This window comes from Sabethes cyaneus, chromosome 3 (assembly GCF_943734655.1).
Source record: "Sabethes cyaneus chromosome 3, idSabCyanKW18_F2, whole genome shotgun sequence".
Lineage (NCBI taxonomy): Eukaryota > Metazoa > Arthropoda > Insecta > Diptera > Culicidae > Sabethes > Sabethes cyaneus.
The window spans coordinates 233041263-233064998 of record NC_071355.1 but is presented as its reverse complement, the minus strand read 5'-3'; the positions used below and the strand labels follow the sequence as shown (position 1 = coordinate 233064998).

Genomic DNA, 23736 nt, shown 5'->3' with positions numbered 1-23736 from the left:
CAAAGCCGCATATGATAGTGTAAACCGACAAGAGCTATGGAAAATTTTGGACGATAGCGGCTTTGCGGGTAAGCTTACTAGACTTATCATGGCTACGATGGATGGGGTCCAGTGCTGTGTGAGAATCTCGGGTGGATTGTCAAACTCATTCGAATCTCGCAGGGGACTTCGACAAGCAGATGGTCTTTCCTGCCTGCTATTCAACATTGCGCTTGAAGGTGTGTCAGCGGACTAGATGTCTCGATCAAATATCAAGGCTCACCTGCGAGTGTCGAGACGCTTAAAGAATTGTATACAAGTGCCCCAGGACTGACCAAGGCATTGATACAGCGTGTACTATTCCGATAGATAGATGTTTGGTGATGACTTCTATGTACAACAGAGGACATGCAAGTCTTAACGTGTTTAGCAACATGTGTTAAAGAACCTTTATTACAAGTACAATCAATCATTACAGTGCGCGTCAGCAGTCTCAGAACGATTTTTAATTTGCTAATTTCAGGTGGAATAAAATTTTTTATTTTATTTTTATTTTTACAACGAATCCGCGTTGAGAAAATCTACGACCAGTTTGGCGAATTCGGCAGATTTTTCACTGTGCACCCAGTGACCAGCACCTTCTACCACCTTGATTTCGGAGTTGGGAAATAGCTGCTTGATGACCGGAGTATCCGACTCTCTGAAATGATCAATAATTTTAGTTTCGAAAAGTTTGTCCTTTCGGTACGTCTCGAACGCATACTTTATATAATCGGACCGCCCACCGGCGATGAACAGGGTCGGACCGGTATACTGCATCCCGCTACAATCGGGAAACCGAGCCACACCGGTCGTAAAATTCCGTTCCAAGGCGTCCAGATTAATTCTCCACCGAAAGGTGCCATCGGCTTCCGTTTTGACTAGGTTAGTGATAAGGAAGTCCCGCAAGGGCTTCGAATCGATAATCTTAGCTAGCTGTTCATCGGCGGTTTTGCGCGCCTGATGAATCGTTTGGTCGGCAGAGATACGAATGAGTTTCATCGATTGTAGAAATAGTGGAATATCGGTGTTGATTGTCCCTAAACCGGTAGTGGGAGAGATGTCCACTATTACGGCCCGGTCTACGAGTTGTGGCTGCGAAGGTGTGATTTTCGTTTAACAAGAATCACCGGTTTAATATCATAATTTTAATCTTACGTATTTTAAAGCTAGTAGCATCATGGCACGACCACCCATACTGTGGCCAATTATGGATGCTTTTTTGATATTCAATTTGCTGTAAAGTTCTACCAGATCAGCGACCATATGATCGTATGAGTGGATATCCGAGTGGGGGCTTTCACCATGGTTACGGGCGTCTATAGAATAAATCTTAAAAACAAATGAAAAGAGGAATTTGAAGGACATAAAAACATAACAAGCAAAAAGCTACTTACGGCTCTAGTAGGTTTAGTTTTCTGATGAAATGCCTTCGAAAGACTATTCCAGTTGAATTTCGATCCGAAGAGTCCATGGAGGATCAACACCGGGGAACCATGAACAGTGCTACTCTGGATTGTATCGTACACATTGTAGGACAGTTCTAGTGGAATTATTTGATGACCACTTGATAGTGATCGTCTTATCACGTGTCGACCGGTGAAAGTAACGGTTTTAAATAAATTTGGAAACATTTTAGCACCAAAACAGTTTCTGCTTTTTATCTTATGTATTGCACTTTGCACGGTGGGAAAAAATCTACATTTTCAAACTGTTTACATAATGTTCATGAATTGCTTTGATAACAGCCAATACACAAACCAATTGATTTTAATCACAGGAGGAAGAGCCTAATTTTCGCGGCTTTTTTACTCAGCCGCTATTTTCGAGCCTTATAAACTATAATCAGAGTTAGAAGAATATCCTTTCCATAGAAGATATAAATTCTGCTGTTAAAAGATACCAAAAATTACTATCAAATCCGAATATGTACAATAAATTTTAATCTTTTGGTTTGTTTTCTTATTTCAAATGCAGAGAGCGCAAAAAGCGGAATACGGTTTGTGTCTTGGCAGCGGGCATATTATTTACGTGACGTCTTCTTCGTCGTCTCCCACTTGCGCAGTGTCAAATCTCAAATTCAACCAGTCAATGATCTGACACTTTCGCATATCATCGTCGTACACGTATTGTTATCGTATTGTTATAGTCACAATCTAAACAAGTCTTTTTAAATCGAGTGAAATTTTTGACTATTCTTGCGTAAAACCAGTGTTAGTAAATCCAATTGTTGGCTAAAACAAAAAACCGTCAAATACTGTGCCGCCAGGAGGCCGTATACCGTTCGTTTATCGTATAGCAGACGGCCGACATCGGTTAGCCAAAATGAGTGATATCCAAACATGGTACAAACAGGTTCCTATTTTTACACGACTATGGCTGTCGGCAACGGTGGCCATCAGTTTGTTGGCCCGCTTTGGACTTCTACCGCCTCAGTATCTAATTCTGCAGCAGGGTCCACTTTTTAGGCAATTTCAGGTAACTGGAACAACGCCCAACTGGGATTGTACTGTATTTAATGTTTTTATGTCCATCAGCTGTGGCGCCCGATGACAGCCGTATTTTTCTATCCGCTTAACCCAGCCACCGGATTTCACTTTATGCTGAATTGCTTTTTCCTGTATAACTATTCACTACGCTTAGAACAGGACCACTTCAAGCAGAAGCCAGGGGATTATTTTTTTCTCCTCTGCTTTAATTGGATATTATGCGTCATTATCGGATTGCTAGTTGACCTACCGGTAAGTCAAGATTATTAAACTCTAAGTAACATGGAGTATTCATGCATTTTTTCTAGATACTTATGGATCCAATGGTACTGTCCGTCCTGTACGTCTGGTGCAAGCTGAACAAAGATGTAATTGTCAACTTTTGGTTTGGAACTCGCTTCAAAGCGATGTATCTACCATGGGTTCTTTTGGGTATGAATCTAATTCTGTCGTCAGGGTAAGTTGGTTCAAAGGCTTTTATTAAATGTCTCGGCTAACATACTTTCATTATTTTTCAGAAGCATTTTTTCAATTGTCGGTATCCTTGTGGGTCACGCCTACTACTTCCTGAAGTTCATTTACCCACAAGAACTAGGAGGACCGAGGTTGCTTGAAACACCTGCTTTTATGTAAGTCAATGCGTAGAAAAATTGAAATAAGAGTAACTTATAAATTATCACTGCAGCAAGCGATTCTTCCCGGACGTTCAGGGCGGAGTGCACGGATTTGGAGTTGCTCCAGTGGGCCAACGAGCTGCAAATCCTGTACAGCAGCAGCAACAACAACAGCAGCCAGGTAATGGATTATTTTCAAGAAATTCCTGGGGTCGCGGTCAGGTGCTCGGACGAGAATAAGGTAATAGATATTTTGTGCAACGCAACGCACACGTTCTATCCAACTGCGGGAATGTAATGTATGCAAATCATTGTCACTGTTTAGAACATCACGTATCGTGCAATGTAAATGTTCAGTGAAATCTTTCCTGTTTACGCGTTTTTACAATCTCTGGAACAAATCTAGTAAGCATGAACGGGATTTATTATTGTGAATTAATATAACATAAATTGCGAGAGAAAAAAAATCATCGCCGATCGGTACGGTTTTCATTTGATATCACAAAGCAGGGCTACTCCGCGCAATATCCAGTGATCCGGAGACTTGACGGTTGGCAGCCACAGTGGGGTAATGTAATTGAGATCTGTTCGGTTGGCCTTTTTGTATACAGGACACTGAAATGGGAGAGTAATTTTTTCCGACTTTCATTCATTTGCGTATAGTTTTGCTTATTTTTTATTTAAAAAAAAATCAAAAGTTAAACACCAGCTAACGAGACACAAAAACTGAGCCAACTCGAAACACTCACCTCGTACAACTTGGGATCCTTCCCTGCCGTCGAGTTGATAGCGTAGATATGTATCACCGGCATTGCGGTGTACAACACCTTGTTGATCGACTCCTGAAGGCGATTATTCTTTCGATCCCAGCCGGCTCCGTCCAGGTACAGACCGTAAACATATACTCCCTCATTGGGGGCTTGTTTACATTCTTCGGTTAGCAGTTTGGTAACGTCGTTATGTAACGTCACAACGTCCAGAGCCCATCCTTTGTGTGCTCTCGCCACTTCCTGTCGCATGGCTGTTAGGAAACCTTGAGGATTGAAGAAACCGGTCATCCAAAACATGACCGGACGACCCTTGAAACACCACGTATAGAACTGATTGTTCCGTTCGATTAGTTCGGTAAACCAAAATCCCAGCGAAGCAGAAGCCCAACTGCCACGTTTCCAAATTTCCGGAACTCGTGCGTCATAGATATTGTCCAAAGCGTCGCGAAGCTGTTCGTTCATTATGATGATGCCGTCGATTGCCAACAGAAGGTCCTTCAATGTTGTCCGCACCAGGAGAATTATCTGTAAAAAATCAAAATATAACTCACAACACCATTAGTATTTTTTTATTACTGACCTTTTGAATTCGATCAATTTCCTGCCTTAGGAAAATGTTCATTGAGCTCAAATGACCCATTATCTTCAGTCGTTCCTTAACCGCATATTGGTCGTACGGTGTCGGGACCTTTGCCAGCATATCATTGACCAACCGGGCCACCGTTGCTTCTCGAGTTTCCCCACCTCCTCCGCCAGATTCTGTTGAATATTAAAGACCTCCATTATAAATTATCCAAAGAGTATAAAATCGTTACTTCACCTTTCGGCTGAATAGACACGATCGTATCCAGAATTTCCGTCGTCGTGTTGCTTTGATAGGTAATATCAGCATTGGCGTGTAGGCCGTACACTTGCGGTGGATCCACCAGCGACATCTGCTCGATCGCTTCCATGTACTCTTCCAGAGACTTATACTTCATGATTTTATACTCCCGAAAGAATCGGAATTCCTCGAAGAACATCATATCGGAGAACCAAACCTTGGCAAACGTGTTTAGCAGGCGTTTGTCATAGTCGTCGGTAACGCGACCGCCGTACTGAACCTCCCCCAACATGTAACGAACCGTCTTCCAACTAATTCCTCTCTTCGGATCAAGGTCGTCCAGGTGATTCTGAACAAACATGCAGCTTGCCAGCCAATCGGCCGAGTTAAATTCGTATGGAATGTTCCACCCTAGAGGACCGAATTTCCGCCGTTCTTGAACAACCGTGTGCAGGAATGAGATGGCGAAAATAAGCGGAACATAGAATGGCGATTCGCTATATTCAAACATTTCGATCGTCATGGAACCGTAGGTTCGTTTCAGCCCAGCCTTCACTCCCGAAGGAGGTTCGTTCGTAAATTTGATCGACATCTGAAGGAACGTAATTGGGAACTGTGGATGAGGTTCAGTGGTAACCCACACGCGGAAATCAGGGTGGAAACCCGTTCCGGTTTTTTCCATTTCCATAATTAGGAGCATCAATTCGGTAACATACTCCAGCCCAAGATGACAGTTTTGTAGCAACACCCACGAACCTTCCTCCAACGAAGTAGCAATTAGTTTTCTAGCGTGTACTTCCTGACCTTGACCCATTGAAATGGAGCGACACTTGATGGCATTTTTCTTTGCCAATGCTTCAATACTCGGGGTAGGATCTGAACCCATCGAAAGGAAGCATACCAAGGGGGTTAAAGGTCTGCTTTCTTCCAGCATAAGGTCATAATTTATTATGACCGGATCGGCAAATCGTTGTCCCAGCGACATTGCCAGATACTTTCTGCTCTGGGACAGCGTTCGATCAGGACACCATGCCCGAATTAGTAGCAGTTTCCGGAAAGCGTCCATGCTGTTGTAACCATCAGGGATAACCTCTTCTTCGGGGGCTTCTTTCGAAAACCAACTTTTCCATCCTTTTTCGTTTGTTTGTACGTGCTCGACGATTTCGTTGAACTGATGCAGCGAGGAAAGCTGAACCAGATTCAACCATGCCGTGTCGACGATCCATTTATGCGGCTTCTCTGGGCACGTGTTTATGTCCAGTGCGGCACCACCCTTGATGAACGTCTGGAACTCATGATGGGTAATTTTTTTCTTCTCCAAATCGATATTCAAAGCCATCAGAAGCACAAACAGGTATTTGTGAACTTCATAGAGTCCTCTACAGATATATTGGAAAATGTCGTAAGTCAAGTATTCTATAATGTTGCTTATCCGCCGCGAAGTTACGACGTGCTTATCAGATCGAGCCATCGATACGTCGAACCGTTCCAAAAATTGTACCAACGAAGTCTGATACATACAGTTTACCATCGACATACTGCAAATTAGGAAGTACAGAACGCTTCCTCTGGTAGCAACCGGACGATACTCCTCACGGGCTTTGTTGATTTTTATTTCAGTTTCACGTGCAATTTTCAGCTTCTCACGAACTTCAATGGAGGTGGTTTTGCTGGTGTTCAGAACAACAATCACCGTGACATCGTCGACCAAACTACCCTGCGTTGTGGACAATTTATGCAACAGATTAGCCTCCAGCTCTTGCATTTTTCTACGATTCGCCGTCACATCTTTAATCAGGTTTGTTCGTTCCGATTCAAGTTCTTTTTTCTCAGTCAAAATTACTCGTCCGAGAAGTTGATCTTCCAAACCTTTGATCGTAACCGTAAAGTCGATGATGGATGTTCGGGCTGAAATTTCCGGAGTATACACCGGATTTGGAAGCTTAGTCGTAATGTACAGCCGGAAATCCGAATGCACATCGACTTCTTTGTCGCCAATCTTCACCTTGTAGGTGTTGCCCATCTTAATGAAATTCTTCTCCAAAATGTTATCCAATATTGGATCCAGCTCCTCGCCAACGTCCTCAATCAACAGTGGAACTCCCTGTGACACACAATCCTCGATGTGGTTTCGGAAGAAACGGTGCTCCAGTGAAGTGACAATTAATCCAAATTCTTTCTCCTTATGTTTGATCCATATTTTTCCCTGAGACTGTGGATCGATAAGAAGTGGATAACGAGCGGCCTTCGTCACAATGATACCATTTTGAACTGAAAGCTCATCGTTTGGCAACCCCTGCAAGTTCCACTCCCCAACTGTGGCATCATCCGTAAGATTTTCCATTATGCTTATGTTCAACGAAACCGGAATCTTCCGATTTTGCAGCTCATGTTGCCAGGACTTTTGAAGAACCATCCGATACTCCTGGTTAAATGGGCCAGTATATGAGAGAAAGCCGGTTAAAATTAGCACATCTCCCACGAGACGATCAGTTTCGCTCTTAAACTGTGACAGCTGTTCGGTCCACCGAACTCGTTCATCGGCTAATCCGTTGATCAAAGCCGAAGCAGCATCCATTTTATCCTGGCAGACCTTAGCGTCATCTAGTACAGCTTGCTTTTTGGACATAGCTTCGTTGAACTCTTGCTGGACAAGCTCCAGTTCAGCCTCTTTGGCTAGTAACAGTTGTTCAGCTTCCTGGCGTTGTACAGTAGCTATGTCAAGCTTCTTCTGCTGTCTTGCAAGATTTGCCTTCAGCGGGAGTACGTCTTTGTTGACGTCGTAGAACTTTGCCATGGCCGTGGTCCACTGCAGCAGACCCGCAACGTTACCGCAAGCTGCCTTAGCTGCCTCAAACGTATACAGCGGATACTTGAAGTAAGGTATCATCAAATCTACGGTTTCCGCATTGATTAAGTCCGCCTGATAACGAACGATCTTGTTGAGAAATCCGGTATCCGCCATTACCTTCAATGATGCATCCCAGGAAGCGAACATAAACTGTCGTTCGGGATCGGGCTTCACAGGAGCCATTCGTCTCCGGAACAGAACCAACACTACGTCCATAATCAGTGTAATCAAATAGGGTGGCTTACCAAGCTTTCGCACGGTAGCAATATCGGCTGGAGTTACAGTTTTCAGTGCAGCTTCAGCCGCCTCCAGCGCTGGACGAGCAGCTTCCAACTTTTCCTCTGCAACTGCTGTTTCCTCAGCAATCTGTTCCACCAGAACGTCCGCCTTGTTTTTCACGACCAAAACTTCTGCTTTAACTATTTCAGCATCGTTTTGCGACTTCGTGACGGATGCAAGTACAATTTCTGCGGCTTGTGTGGCTAAAATGATGTCCTTTTCCTTTTCTTCCAGCTCCACTCTCAAAACGTCAACCGAAGCGGCGGCTTCTACCAGTTTCACTAGACCCGTTTGCATCCGGCTGGCGAGCACCGCAATGTTGTCGTGCTTTTCCTTGTAGATCACTTTGTAGCCCTCGAGGAAGGAGAGGAACGACTTGGGAGTAACGTGCGCTTGGCGTCGGAACCGTTCGAAGTACTCCATGCACACCTCGGCTACCCGGTCCTGCACGAATGCCATTATTTCGATCAGTTCACGCTTTACCTCCGGCTTGCAAACAATGCTGTAGTCCTTGAGGAAGTGGTTCGAAACCGCTATCAGTGCATCCTCCGGCCACCGCTGGAACCAATCGATGGTGCACCCGGATATCAAACCCGGGAATTTGAGCGATCGATTGCGGAACTTTTCACCAACCTGAAAATGGAGAATAATAAACTTGTTTTTTCGATAAAAATTCGGAAAAACATACTGGTGAGAAGCACAAAACAATGTGAAGATTTGCTCGGGCTCGAGATATGAAAAACTCATACAGATTGTCTTGCGTTGGGATTCGTTTAGGGGCAATCTTTTTCATGACCGGTATAAGATCGTTTGTGATTTGATCTAAAATGAAATTGGTCTTTAACACGTAAGCATGTTAGTCGCTTAAGTGATGTCTTACCTAGATCATCCTTCGGGAAGAGATTTGCTATTTCACCTGAACTGAGTACGTTGTTTATGTACTCTAGGAAACCTTCGTCTTTGATGTCGTTGTCGGTGAAAATAAAGGTTATCCCTTGACCTTCAAACCCTGCAACACGATAGAGATACCGTAGGTCATCCAGAAGGTTGTTTATATTGTATGCTCTCGTCAAAGTTATATGGTAGATTTTATAGCCGGCTATGAACGAGGCAAGTCTAGTTAAGCTCTGTTTTCCGGATCCTCCAACGCCAACCAGCAAAGCGTTTCCTCGCGGAGTTCTAATAATTCTAGAAATGATCATTAAGTGTATCAAAGCATCACGGAAAAACACAAGATCCATGGCTGCACCCCGAATCTGCTCGTTAAACTGTTCCATATACATTTTTACGCGAGCGGTAGTTTCTTCGAAGCTTGGAATCTCCTCATACAACTTGGGTGGCTCTAAGCTTACATCTTCTCCTTCCTCGCCGGTAGGGTCCGGAGCATCACGGAGAAAATCAACGAAAAAGGTTTCCTCCGCTTCGTAATTCTCCATGTCGTCCTCATCCAACAATTCTTCAGCAAGTTCCCGCATTTTGCCCACAAACCAGGTACGATCCGGGAAGTTGGTACAACGATCAGCTATCACCCGAATGCATTCATGACGCCAAAGCTGTTAAAAAATCAATTGATTAAACTAATAATATCTTTCAGTAGGGCGTACATACATTGATCACCGTTTTGACGGTCTGACATTCCTCCGATTTGATCGTTAACATACCCTGCCAAATTCGGGACAAATCTCTCAAGTTAAATACGTAATGAAATTTAGCTGGCGTCGGTAACATTTTCACTTTAGTGGCTTGCCAAAGCTTTCGCGTAAGTGGGATGAGCTTCGGAATAAAATTTACGATCGGTTCAATAAATCTGGATTCGCAAAAGTAACCTTCACCGAGAACACCAAAAATTTTATCCATCGACTTGTCACTAGGGATCGCGCAGTTAAACACACAGAATTGCCGCTTCAACCGGGGTGGAATATCGTTTCGTCCGCCTCCCGGATGAATCATAGCGGCTAGCAACTGAATGTCCAGTATTGTCATGAAATCTCCGGGTTTGTCCAGGGAGTAGAAACCGGTGTTCTCCATCAACTGGCGTACAATTTCGTTGGTAACCTGATCACCCCATTCGTTCACCACTGGCATGTTGATGTCGTCGATGAAAATTGACATACGACGCTGTTGAGGCGGTCCATAGGTAGTTCCTACTCGCTTTTCAACGTAGGACTCGATTATGCGTTGGAACATATTGGGAGTGGTAGCGGAAGAAAAATTAAAACTCTTCGACAAGTGAAATTCCGGATCATAGTTAAGCATGTAGCCCTTGATCATTACAGTTTTACCGGTACCTTGTTCCCCTATCAAGAGCACTGCTTTGGATTGTTTGGCAATAAGGTCGATCAAATACGCCGTTCGAACATTGTCTACGTTCGGAACCAGAATACTAGCGTACTCCGGAACACTGTCACTTGGATAAATGTACTCTTCGACTTGATTATTCCAGTGCTGCCAGCTTCCCTGAGGGGTCACAAGATACTCGAATATTGTCTCACCGGGTTGGAGCTTAGGCCATTTCATCTTAGAATGATGCTTGGCGATAAACTCTCCCATCTTTTCTCGGTCTTCTAGTTCAAGAACAGCTCCCAAAGACCACATCAACGAAAATAGGAACAACCGCTCCAGGTGTTTGTCAGACAGCTCGATCGGAGCTCCTTCTTCTTTAGGGGTTATTAACCCTTCTAAAATATCGCAACACTGTCGAATGTAGATTGCCTCCAAAATTTTCATCTTTGCTGCCAACTTCGTCTGTACAAAACTATGCAGATCGTCGTAAATCTTATGGAAGAACTTCCTTAGCGTATCCGCAATGTCACTTGGCTTCGTTTTCAACCATCCATTCAGAATTGGCTCCCACTTCAGTACCGAGGCACTCATGAAAACCATTCCCATGCGACTAACAGTGGCCGGGGAAGCATTATCCACGTTGTCCGGCTCGAAGACTAACTTTGCGTTCGCCGCCATTGTTATCCGGTCACCATTGGCCAAGGTTAGTGTCTTGTTATCATCTAGCACTGAGTTGAGATTTTCAATCCAAACCGCATCTACTGGTCCATCTAGGATGAGCCAAACAAACTCGGTCTTTTTAATTTTTAATGTTCGTCTCCACAATGTAGAGAATATTCCATCGGTCCAATCGTTTGTGGCCACATCTAGCCGGCCAAACATTTGCGGAGCTGTGATTGCCTTCGGGTTCATTCGAATTTCTTTATGAGGTAGTCCAAGTTCGGTGAAGCTTTTCAGTAAGGTATGAATACAGCGCGTTTTTCCGGCTCCGGTTGGTCCCAGGGTCATTAAACCATGTCGAACGAGAGATGTTTCGTAGAGTTGTATCACTTTCAGATTCCATTCCGGGTGATTGATTAATCCAAGCGCTTCGGCGCTGTTAGCAATAGCTCTCTGCAGGTCTTTGTAGCTTGAAGTGCTCAATTTGATTCCCGGGAAAAGATCCTCAATCAAAGAGATGAACAACGGTTCGTCTTCATCTACCAGCTTGGATACGTTCATATCTCGCAGAACTCGCATCACGATTGTTTCCTCTGTGTCATTCGGATTCGCACGCTTTTGAGCACCCAAGGTTCGCAGTACTGAAAGGATGTTACGCAGTCCAAAATCGTAGTGAACCTGCTTGGACAGTTGCTCCTCGCACAATTTGTACAAAGTGAAGAACTTTCGGGCAAGAATAACGTTGTCCTTAAAACCACAGCTGGCCAGCTTGACGCGCATGATGATCTGTCGATCTGGAACCATCATTGCAACAGATCTGCAAAAGAAGTTCAAGGATTAGTTTTAGTATTATGTTTCAATGTGATTTACCGTAATTTACCGAAACATAATTTTCAAGTTCTCCGGTAATTCCTGTCTTCCTGCATAACCGGGGTTCATGGTGATGAAAAGACCAAACTCTGGATTGAGAGACACCGTATCTCCGTCGCTAAAAATGAATTCTTTCCTCTTCTCTTTTCGAGCAGTTAGAACAATACTAGAATAAACTTTGAAATTAACTTGTTTCAATTTGCTAACCCACTTTTACTTACTAAATTTGCTGAGCAGCAACCGAAAGCACGGGCAGCTCAATTCGGTTGAACTCATCAAAGCATCCCCACGAGCCGGACTGTGCTAAGCCTTTGTAAATTCTGCCCAATCCTCGGAAATCCATCTGATCCGAACAGTTGAACACAACTACCAGCTTACCGAGAGCGCGTCCCATGTCTTTTGTGGTTTCGGTTTTTCCAGTTCCCGCTGGACCGGCTGGAGCACCACCCATGGACATACCGATTGCTTGCGCTAGTGTAATGTAGCACCGATCCGTTAGCGGTGTGATCGCTAGACGTTCGGTTACTCCCAGATATTCGTTTTGGTAGATAAAATCAACGTCGGTGATTTTTACGATCACATCATCCGTCTCTTCGATGTAATAGAACCGTGCCTGTTTTTGCCATTCAAAGTCCAATGGCGTCCGAATCTTGAACCTCACCAAATCATCGAAAATATCCCGCTGATGCACGTGGATGGTTACCATGGTCTCGAAACGAATGCGTTCTAATTTCGTAAGATCTTTGACCGTTAACTCGATCAAACTATTGAGCAGATCCAAAAATCGTTGATTCGTTTTACGCATTATGTTTTTATCCGTACGACACTTGCGAAGAGCGATTTCAGCATCACGCGTCCACAGAAGCTGAACCCCCACTAACCCTGCTTGACCGCAGAACCCTTGAAAACCACTGATAAAATCAAAGTCTGGACTTGCAAGACACTGCGCCATGGTTGCAAGGATGTCCCGAATAGTATCCTGCATTTCTACCAGCAGTCGATTGAGCCACAACTCGACACCACCTGTACAGAAGACCGGTCGGTTAAGTGGAACTTTTTCTCTGTTATCCGAAAATAAAGATATGATCTTTCCAAAGGTTTTCTCTTCGAACTCCACCTTTGCTACAGCATCGAAAATACTCAGCAGATGAGCCTGTATCGACGTCGGATCCGAGCTTTGACCTAGAATCTCCAGCAACACTGGATCTGAGATAAAGAAGAATCGCGGGAACAACAGCCGCTTGGATTCCAGGTAACCTGTTAGCGATTTCTGACACGACTCCAACTGTTGTAGTAAAGCGGTCAAAGTGTACGCCATGGTGTCTTCTCCAGTGCAGCATTCCACGGCATTTGGATTATCTCTGGCTCTGTACATTATGCGAACCCAGGTCTTGTCAATACCGGCGAAACGCTTAGCATCCTGCGGAAGCTGCTTAGATATGTCGCCACCGACAAAAACAGCTTCCAGATAGATCCATAAGTTTTGCACTTGCAACCACTTCTCCAGGATCTCACCCGTATTGACGAGTTTATGTAGCCAAACCATAATTTCTTTCTTGAAGTGCGCATTAAACCGATTAGAAGCCAGCGAGTTGACGATCATTATGCTGTCTTCCAGTAGGGATATCACTTCAATTGTCTCCGTAGGTTTGATCAGCAGTTCACCACGATTCTTGAAATTGGCAAACTGCAAACTTACGACTGACCACTCAGCTATTACCTGTCGTAACTTGATGTCAATATCATTTTCTTTTACGGCTCCTATGCAAATATCTTCGATATCGTCCTTGTTCTCAAGTAGTGGAGCTTCCATGACGTTACCTAGCGTGAAATCAGGCGACTCTACTTCTAGCTTGCAGCCCAAAAGTTTCTCCAGTTTCTCCCAATGGCGGTCTTTCATAGCATTGTTACACATCAACTCCAGCAGAGGGCAGCTGTCGTTGAAATCGTCGATCTTTTTCTTCAGATCGATGTAAGCCAACCAATCCTTCATTGCTTTCGGCAGTTTTCTGCAGCGATTCTGGAAGTCCGTCAATTCCGTATTAATCTTCTCGATATCCACATCAGCCCAAGGGGTGTCATAATACTCGTCAATACTGCGCATTACTTGCAAATACAGGGAATACAATTTGTTGAGCAGATTAAACTCCTTCTTGCGCTTATGAAGAATTGGGTAGTCGTTGACCTTAAGACCCAAAAACGCTTCCCCGCTGGCGTACATCTCAAACTTACGCCACAGCTCATCGAACCGTCCTTGGAACATGAGTACTCTATCGCTAGCTTCTTTGGCGGAAATACCCTCCTCCATGGGACCTTTGGTTTCGAACTCACTATCAAACTCAGTGATTTCTTCGACAAATTCGGCCACCCCTTCGGCAAGTTCACGCTGCAACGGTACCTGAAGTGCGATGATATCGTTTTCCACTTGTTCAACTTTTTTGCCCATTCCCTTGAAACTGTCCCGTAAGCCGTACACGTGGTCAATGTCCTCTTTGGTTATTCCCAAATCAAACTCTGCCAGTAGGTTATAAGTTGACTCGATGAATCCCAGGTCTACATCGATGAAGGTGAAATTATCCTGCACCAACTTCAGACACTCCATTGCCATTTTGATATCATCTAGATCTTTTAATGTTCGCTTCAATACCGAATCGTGTTCCGTGATAAAGTTGGTAATTTCCGAAATTCTCTTTTTGTAGAAGTCTAGCAACTTCATCAGAACGGCTTTAATGACTTGATTCAACTGAATTACGATTGGGCCCACTTGGGTAGCGAACACGATTGAGTCCAGGTCGAGTTGAATCTTTTCAAACAGTGCTGGCTTTAGTTCCAGAGACACTCCAAACAGGTCGTTCTTCCACAAATATTCGTAATGATTGTACATAACAGTCAACTGTAGGTCAATATCCGGTTGCACTAGCAACAATCCCCCGTCAAATTCATGAATAAATCGCGATACTTCCTTGTGAGTAGATATGGCTTTAAACCATGATCGTTCGTGTCGAACTTCGTCCAGTACCGGGCGTCGGAGTTTACGGGCTTCAGTTTTCGCTTGCCGGCCCCAGGTCGACACGGCATAGAAAGTCTCCACGACATTCATAATCACCCGCTGGAAGCTACTTTGGATTCCTTCCAGGGAGGGCACTATGGCGCAGGCCTCCTCCTCAAGTACCATCTCGGTTATTAGCAGTGGATTTATTTCCCGCATGGCAGCAGCTTTGTTCATTTGAAGGCTAAATTAATGGTTGAAGGATTTGTTTTACACTAAAGGGATAACATTTTGCAAAACTTACTTCACTAATTTAATGCGTTGTCGTAGTTTTTCCAGAGATGCTTTAACCATTCGTACGAATATAGCTATGATTCGATGGTTGAAATATGCGAAAAGCTCCATACTGTCGATGTGAAGCAGCGTGACGTCGTAGTTCAAGCCGGTATAGTCTTGAAATACTGAAAGAAGAATTCCGATAAGCTCATCGGGTATGTAACAGCCACCGTGTCGAACTTACAGGCTTTTCGGTGGGCTTCCGGTGATGGATAGGCGAGCGCTTTATAAATTTTATCGAAACTGACCCAATCGTATTTGTCGATGGGAAGAGCCTCCTCTCGACGACGGTTTTCTCCCGTGTGCTTCTCCAGCGGAAGTTGAAACTTTCGATTTCCCTTTTCGTCATAATCTGCAACATCGATGTTTTCTACGAATTTATTGATCAGCTCAATCGTAGCCTTCTCCATAGCTTGTGACTTTTTCGCTAGATATTTTTCTAATTAGGAATTTGAAAATAGTAAAATTGACTTATTCAGTTTATGCTGCGTTTCTAAAATACCTATCGTTTGCCTGTATTTAATGTTCATATCTGTGAACTTCGATGGTGTTACCGGTTCCACAGGAAGAACGAGGAGGTCTGTGTTGGCAAAAGAATACAAAATATCTTCAATTCTAGCATCTCGTATATCATTGACATCCTTGACGAAAATTTCCACTCGTTTGATCACCTGTAATACCAATTTTATTGAAACGATAAACCTAATAAGCAAATTGTCACCTTTTCAACTTTATCTAAATACTCCTTTAAATTCATAGACATCCAAGTTATTACGGTCAGCCCAGGAAGAAACACATCCTCCAGCTTGATTAGCATTGTTCTCATAAGCGGTAGGAATATCTGCGGTATGCTCAACCTCAACTTATTGTTGCGCGCCAACAAATCTTTCACTCGCTCGAATGCATTGAACAAATTATCTTTTTGTAGCACCAGCAGCACCCCGAGGTCCGGTGCCGCGAGGCCCCATTTTAGGACCGTTTCCGTTTCTTTGATAACCTGCCGCAGATAAGGATGGAAATTGACCTCCAGCCAATTCGTTTCGATATTTTTGCGGTAAATTGGGGCCTCTAGCTTTTCTTTCGCTTGTTCGACATAGTCCCACCAGGCTCGATGGTGAAGCATTTCGTAGTGCAGCAGCACTTCACACAAAAAGTTATAATATTTCACGCAAAGTTGTGCTTTCTTGTTCTGAATAACGCAACCTCGCGTCTTGATTACCTTGATTGTGTCATCCATTTTGCGAGATAAAAATCGGGCCCACATGATGCGACCAACGCTGTTCGGAACGCACCAAATAATCGGAGGCTGGGCGCGATTTTCGTTGTAATAATCTTTTGTTTCAAATATTTGCTTTTCCAACATAACGGCAATATCGAGATAACGTCGGTCCAAACACAAGCAATCCAACTGAAGTTTCTCGAAGCGATTCAGCACCAAAAGTCGACTTTCGATGGTTGGAATGTCCGACAGCATTTCTTTGGCAAATTTTTGCAGCCCAAGTTCCGCTGCTTCGACTTCTTTTAGGAAAATTTCATTATCATCGTCGAACTGATGCTGTCGATGCACCAGCGGGTCGTAGGTTTTCGCTGCGATTACATCGTATGCTTTTTTGATGCGATTCGAGAAAACTTCCGTCCCGGAAATACCTACGCGATCAATGACTTCATACTTGATGAATAATTCCATAATGTTCTGTATCTTATCAAGCCGCACGTTGAATGTGTCCATTTTCCCGAAAATATACATATCGGAGCATTCCCATGGGGTTTCGTCGGGACTTTCCTCCATATCATTTACAGTTTTATAATAGTGAAACCTGTACACCATGTCCAGATCTTTACACACTCGAATTTTCTCCAGAACATCTTCCCTCTTTTGCTCATAGATTGTCTTCTTCCGGCGACAAGTTAGGTACTGCTGACAGTTCATTATGATCTGGTTCGTGACTTTGGAAAGTAGTCCGGTAATCCGTTCTGACGTATTATAAAAGTTTGATGTTTTGTACACTTGTCTTATGATGGTCAACAAGCTAGCAATGTGTATTGCGACTTCTTCTGGATCACAACGATAGAGTGGATCCCAGAATCGCTCAATCGCGCTTATATATTTTACGTTGTCTCGACATTCGTTCAACTTGCTGGTTACCTCCTTGTCCATAACATGCCATTTCTTTAACAACTTGGAACGAGACAATTTCAAGCAAAGTTGATAATTCAAGAAAGGCCGAGACTCGATGAACTCCGCAATCGACGTGTACTTAGTAAGCATACTGCGCCAGTACTCCAACTCGTGCAGCGGTCCCACATCATAGGGATCACGTCGTATCTGGTCGCCCTGGGTCAGTGCAAACTGGACTTGGCGCATCCAACGGGCGAAGGCACGTTCGGCTGTGTACACCTTGTCGCGATCCCGAGAGGATTCCTTGATTTGAATCTGCGTCAAGAGGAAACCCTTGTACAGGTTGTGGTCCACCTCAAACATGATTCGTTCGGAAATGTCCTGCTCCGTACCTGGGAAGCAAAATTACAGTTATCGGCCGTGTTATGAAAATTTCTTGTTAACGTACTTTTGAGAAACTTTATGAAGGTTTCTACGCCATGGTAAAAGTAGCTTTTTTGTAAATCCGTGCAGAAGCCGTAATCTTTGATGCTGTCCAGTGACGGTTTAATAACATTTTCCGATAGTGAAGTCAACGTATAAATAATAGAGCAACTTTCGGGGATTGAAATTGTTATAAAAAATACATCCTAAGAGAGACCAACGTTGTTATGATTCGAAAGCAAAAATTTAATTTTAATTTTGAAGTTCTCACCTCTCCCAAATTTTTTATATCAATCGTTTTGGCGTTGCTATGCCTGTAGGCACCAACGCAAACATCCGTTACCTTCTCATCACTTCCGGTGGTTACAACCGACTGCATCAACTTCTGTCTTTTCTGTTTCGGGTTATACCGACCTGATTCCTTGCCGGGAGCATCATACTGTCCGTAGAACATCAGCACCGATTTACTCCCATCGGACTCGAACATCCGTTCCAGTAGATCAACGTACTCATTCTTGTCGGCCGTACAATCGATCAGTACTTCTTGTTCGAGATTTAAAATGTGCGCGGCCGTTTCCAGCACAAACCGATGCTTCGGACCGATCGCATTCAACCGACCCGCACGAGCTTCCCGAGCCCGTTCCAGGTGCTGCTGCAGCTCTTGCTCTTTCGTGATTTTCGGAGGACTGCCGCGTCTTCGCCGCACTAGCTGGGCAACGCCGTCGATTACGGAGGACACTCCTACGACCTGGTAAACCTTACGCAGGTGCCGATCCGGATCGTTTGGATCCATCTTGGGCTGGTTAAATTAACTGAAGTGACACTACTGGTGGAATGAGAACAAAATGTTTGGTTTTTCACAGCAGCGGTTGCTGGGATTAGTAGAATTTTCAGTCTTTCTGGATTATCTGGGAGTCGAAAGCAGACCAATAAATCAGTCTAAATCTGTCTGAAGATTGAACCAACTTTAAGCAGTAAAAAACTGGATTCAAATAAAATAGTTTGGATGAACGCTTACTTAAATAAAAGTTTGACACATTCTTCGCATTCGTTTGGCTTTTTCTTTCTTGTTGATAGACTCTAACCATAAACAAATAGTAAAAGTAGGTTTTTTGGCTTTCAATTCCGAATAAGTACACAATATTTACTAGGTGAATTTAGACCAAATTAAACTTGACTCTTTGTTGGCGTTGGACTTGAAATTGGACTTAACATTTGATTTGAGGCTGGAACTGTTTTTACGCATCTAATCATCAATTGATCGCGAAGCAGGTCTATAAATTTTGGCTTCGTAATCGTCTTATTGGACTTGAAATCAAAGTAGAAGTTGGGCATAAACAGAGTCACATGGTCCCAATGATGGTTTAACTTCTTAAAACTAGTGTTCAAGTGTGTAAATATTAAAAAAATTTCAGAACTGTTCAGGTTCAGGTAGTTCAGGTTCCAGACTGCAGAACAGTTATCTAGATTCGATCTGATCAAGAAGCAATATAATGCGTTTAAGCATTACACGTCTGTGAAACTTTTGGCGATCCTAAAAATGAATCCCAGGGTCTTAGACGATTTGTTGACGATATAAGATACATGCGGTCTGAATGTTAGCTTTGTACTGAAGATTACACTTAGGTCTTTGATATGATCGACCAGCTCGATAGTGCTCGATAGCAGCGTGTAGTTGAAAATAACACCATCTCTTTGACGTGAGAAGGTTATTACAGTGTACTTTGAGGGATTTACAACCATTCTGTTTAAGGTACACCAATCAGCTGGCGGTGGAGTGCGAGGCAGTCTTCAGTTGAGTGGATACGGGAGAATATTTTTAGATCATCAGCATATGATTATCGTGGTTCTTCAAGTACGAGATTCACGTCGTTGAAATAGAACAGGAATCTGAGCGGTCCGAGATTATTGCCCTGCGGAATACCAGAGATGGCACAGAATGTATTGGATCTACAATCTGACCGATAGCAACCATCAGCTGACGATGAGTTAGATAAGAACGAAACCATCGCAGGAGAGTTCCCAAGCCTTTCGAGTTTAGCGATTGCGATTACGTGACTGAGCGGCTACCAGGTCGTCGTTGCAGACATGTTGTCGACGATGTGCGTAGTAGGGGACAACAAATTGGTAGGACCTAGTGGATCGACCAGGGAGGGATCCCTGCTGATCCGCGCTCATACGTAATGTGAAAAAAGTGGCTGCAAGACGAATAGACTAGACTTAACATTTTACTTGAAGTTGGGCGTGCAATTGGGATAGAAATTGAGCTTTCCATAAATTAGACTTGAAATTGGATTTGAAATAGGGCCTGAAATGGCAATTCGACTGAAAATTTTACTTGAAATTGAAATTAAATTAATCTAAGAATAAGGCTAAAAATAAAAATTTAACTTGGAATGGGCTTTGAATTGGATTTAAAACTAGGCTTAAAATTGGATCTGAAGTTTGAATATGAAATTGGACTTGAAAATAGACCTGAAATGAACATAAATTGTGGTTCAATTTGGATTTTAAATTGGACTTGAAACCAAACTAGAAGTTTGAGTTTAAATTGGATTTAATTTTTTTTAAATAGTAAAGAAATTAAACAAAAAATTGGACTTGAAATCATACATGAAATTAGACCTGATATTGGACCTAAATTTGGAGAGAATAAATTAGACATATTATTGTCATAACTTCAGATGGTAAAATTGAGGACAAAATAGTATAACATTAAGCTGCAGTTATCATATTAAATATCAAGTTTAGTTAGGCAACCATTGCGTAACTCAGTAAGAGTAGTACACAAAAATGAAATAGAATTAGTCATATCAAGGTATTTTCAATAGAAGAAATTCACAATGATGACCTAATAATCGTGTGAAAAACGTTATGCGGTGAAACTACTGCAGCGTGATCGATATAAAACCGATACACGGTACACGTTCCACTAGGAAACCGCCACACATTTTCGCCACTAAAATCGTCAGTATACTAGGTACTAAATCTCTCCGCGTTGCTGGAACGTAATCCCACGTAAAAAAGAAACCAAAACGCTTTGCATTCTTTTTTTTTTGCTCGGTTCGGTGTAGTGTATTTCGCATTATTGAAACCTCTTGGCAGAGCAGCTGAAGCACCACTAATTGAACGAAATTGTTCAATTATTTTTATGCAACCGCTACACTGCGTGCGAGGTGTATGTGTGCCGAAAACATCGCCCTTCGTGCGGAGCCGTATCGTTTCCCTGCGATGATATTTTTCCTTATGGCTAATACAACTAGTACTACTACCACTGCAGTTACCATCCGAAGGATGGGCGTGGCTAACCTCCCGTTGGACGGTTCCCGACAGGGAAAGCAATCCGTGTGCTGTCTCGCTCATCCCACTAGTGCCATGCCAAGTTCCACCTGGCAGCTGCACAATATGTTACACTGTTTCCATTTTTAATCTTCTTGCATTTGGCAGTGTGTATGATTTATGCTTTTCCCAGCTATGATGGCGCGTTTGTTGGTATCGGTGCCAGATGTTTCTCAATCCTCCGCTGAAATGGTACATAACGAACGCATCCGGAGCAGGGCATGTGCGCGTCATTTCTCCGGTTCACTTCACAGTAATGTTGTTCTGGCTGGTTGGTTGGCAGGCTGGCCGGGTTGTGACGCGGCGCAATTCGTCGGTGGTTTGTGGGAGCGAGTGGTGTTGTAAAACGTGTGCTTTGCTGGCAGTTTGCTGTATTGCGTTGCGATGATGGGGAGATGAGAGGTAGATCATGTTTAAATATAGAGTTGATCTTTTTTAGCTAGTTTCTCTCTATTTGTTGACTAGTTAGGCCGGTATAGTGTGCACGAGCCTGCTGAAACCAAGGTAAAGAGAAACAGCTGAGAGGTCTTATGCATAGTTTACACATAGCAGGAAGCAGTAGCTACTGCAAGGGGGATAAAGGTTTATTTATCGTTTTTTAAGGTTTAATTGGAAGATCGTTAATTTAAAATCTGACGAACCAATAAGCTTGGTGGAGGGCAAGCAAATAATAACGTAGTTAATAGTTTTATTTTGCTAGAAAATATTACTTCTCTTCATTACTTATAAGTTTTCCAGATAAATTGGCAGTGTCCGTCGGAACATCCTAGACCGGCTACGGAGAATGTCTATAATTTTTATCTTTAAGGTCACTGGTTTTAGAATTATACATTTGATGGCTACTCTATTTAATTTCCATTATAATTTTTCCAATATTTCTTGTTAGTCGTTTTTTTTATAACTGAAAGTATGACAGCATATTTTATTGGACAGAATTTTGAACAAATGGTATTTACTCAGCTTTAATTATTAGGAATATTTCTAGGCGGACGAGAATTTTTTGTTTAGGCGAAAATTTAAATCGTTGTAACTTATGCCGGCAGCACTTGAATCGAATAAATTCTCTTTTCTTTCTTCACACGAATTAAAGCGAAGTTTCAAACAATTTTAGACCGTAATAGACCAAAATCCTAACTTACTCTTTCACGATTAATAATCGCAATAAATGGGCCGAATATCCAGAATTTCATTAAATTTACTTATACATGGATGGATATAGTTTATGGACATATCAATGAAAACCATATTTCAAAAATTCGAGATCTCCTGTTTTCCAAGAAAACTTATAATTTATTTGTTTATTTATTATAACTATTATAGAACAAACATTTTCTTATGAAAATGTTAGAAAATGTTCCCAGGCAAAATAATACAGTGGCTTACCGATTTTATATACCCCTCCGAAAATTTTTTGTAGATATTTTTGGAAAGCAGACAAATTTGGGAAAAAATAAATTGCTCCAAAATAATTTAACTGAACAAAAAATATTGTTGATATTCATCATTTTCTTCAACTATGTATTATTTCAGTGTAATTTTACGCATAGGACTCATTTTATTCATATCAGCTGTTAACTATAATGCATATCCATTCAGAAATTTTATGAAACCAGATAGAGTTTATTTCTAATACCGTCGTAGTAAGTAAAGCCACTCTAATTTTCATCATATCTTGGATGGATTTAATGAATACTCCAAAAGTTCTTGTACTGATTTGATTCAAACACACTTACCTTCCGATCCGTGCACTTTGAATTCACTAAAAAGCGATTATTAAAGCATTTAATTGAAATTACGCAACTGACTTTATTTCTTATTTATATTTATTTTATTTTATTTATATTACGACGAATGTACCGTTTTAAAATCCGTCCATCAAAATTTTTCAGCGTCCGAACTAAACATCAAAACAACGTTTAGCGCGCTTGTAGGGTAGATAATCCATTAGTTGCGCCACTAAGCACAATATACCTTCATTTTGCTTGTTTATTGAGGTATATGCTTCAATTAATGCTTTTGGGATATAAATTGTCAAATACAAGGTATTTGTCACAAGGCAAGACAATTGCTTTCGTTGTACGAGAAGCTTTATAAAGAAAAAAAGAATTTTCCGATTCAATTATATTGTACCAACAGTTGCGCTAATGTTTCCTTAATTAAGTTTGATGTTCCTTTAATTGTGTTATTCCATATACATTGCTAGGTTGCTAAGTGAAAAAACATCGTAGCAAAACTATAGATGAGCGCCTATAGTTGTGCGCTCCAACTGCGCGTTAGATTTTGGAAAATTGGCATTTTAGCAAATAATGCTTTAATTTTAACTGGTGTAGTCTAACTACCAATACTTCTAAAAACCTGTTTTATATAATGAATGTAATTGTTTTATCTAAAATGCTACGGTGACGAAAATATGCATTAATAATGAATAGTAGCGCAACTATTGGTACTACCACAACTACTGGATCAACTACCCTATTTGTGTAGGACGGCATGACAAATGTTGTTTTGCAAAAATTTCTGCATTATTTTATTAGGTTACTAAGCGCGTTCCTGAGTGACCAGTTGTGAAGAGGTCGACTCTCGTGGTCATAGCAACTACATGGTGTTGGCAGTCATGATGTTGTGCTGAAGTTATTTATTGTTTATTACTTTTTGTCAAACCATTGGCGAATTCCAGTTTGAGTCGCTCAAAAACATTTATTTTCACAAAACTTAATGAATGAATCTTATGAGATTATTTATAAATATTCTATAAAACAGAAACCAATACATAATAGTATCGTGATTAAAATTATTGTTATCGAGTAGTTTCATTTTTTATGTTTCTTTTTCTACTTGTACAAAGTTTAACAAAGAATATTACTGTCATCTGG

General features: G+C 42.2%; 3 protein-coding genes across 3 annotated transcripts; 1 reads left to right on the top strand and 2 right to left on the bottom strand.

Moving 5' to 3' along the window:
* Positions 1-468: 468 nt before the first annotated feature.
* LOC128743231 (protein ABHD11-like) lies at positions 469-1675 on the bottom strand. Its single transcript, XM_053839772.1, has 4 exons — positions 1416-1675; positions 1177-1350; positions 743-1113; positions 469-679 (listed from the first exon to the last, which is right to left on the bottom strand). Exons 1-4 carry the CDS (start codon positions 1650-1652, stop codon positions 535-537), a joined length of 927 nt encoding a protein of 308 aa, XP_053695747.1. The 5' UTR covers positions 1653-1675; the 3' UTR covers positions 469-534.
* A 459-nt stretch (positions 1676-2134) lies between these two features.
* Positions 2135-3579, top strand: LOC128742614 (derlin-1). The gene is made up of 5 exons (XM_053839028.1): positions 2135-2496; positions 2556-2759; positions 2816-2964; positions 3026-3136; positions 3193-3579. Exons 1-5 carry the CDS (start codon positions 2344-2346, stop codon positions 3359-3361), a joined length of 786 nt encoding a protein of 261 aa, XP_053695003.1. The 5' UTR covers positions 2135-2343; the 3' UTR covers positions 3362-3579.
* Positions 3580-3610: 31 nt separating this feature from the next.
* Positions 3611-18317, bottom strand: LOC128741634 (dynein axonemal heavy chain 8). The gene is made up of 15 exons (XM_053837590.1): positions 17796-18317; positions 17550-17730; positions 15704-17493; positions 15485-15653; positions 15167-15421; positions 14951-15107; positions 11879-14890; positions 11668-11823; positions 9453-11604; positions 8725-9397; positions 8533-8666; positions 4712-8477; positions 4472-4650; positions 3871-4416; positions 3611-3736 (listed from the first exon to the last, which is right to left on the bottom strand). The coding sequence occupies exons 1-15, from the start codon at positions 18315-18317 to the stop codon at positions 3611-3613; spliced, it is 13818 nt and encodes a 4605-aa protein (XP_053693565.1).
* Positions 18318-23736: the final 5419 nt, after the last annotated feature.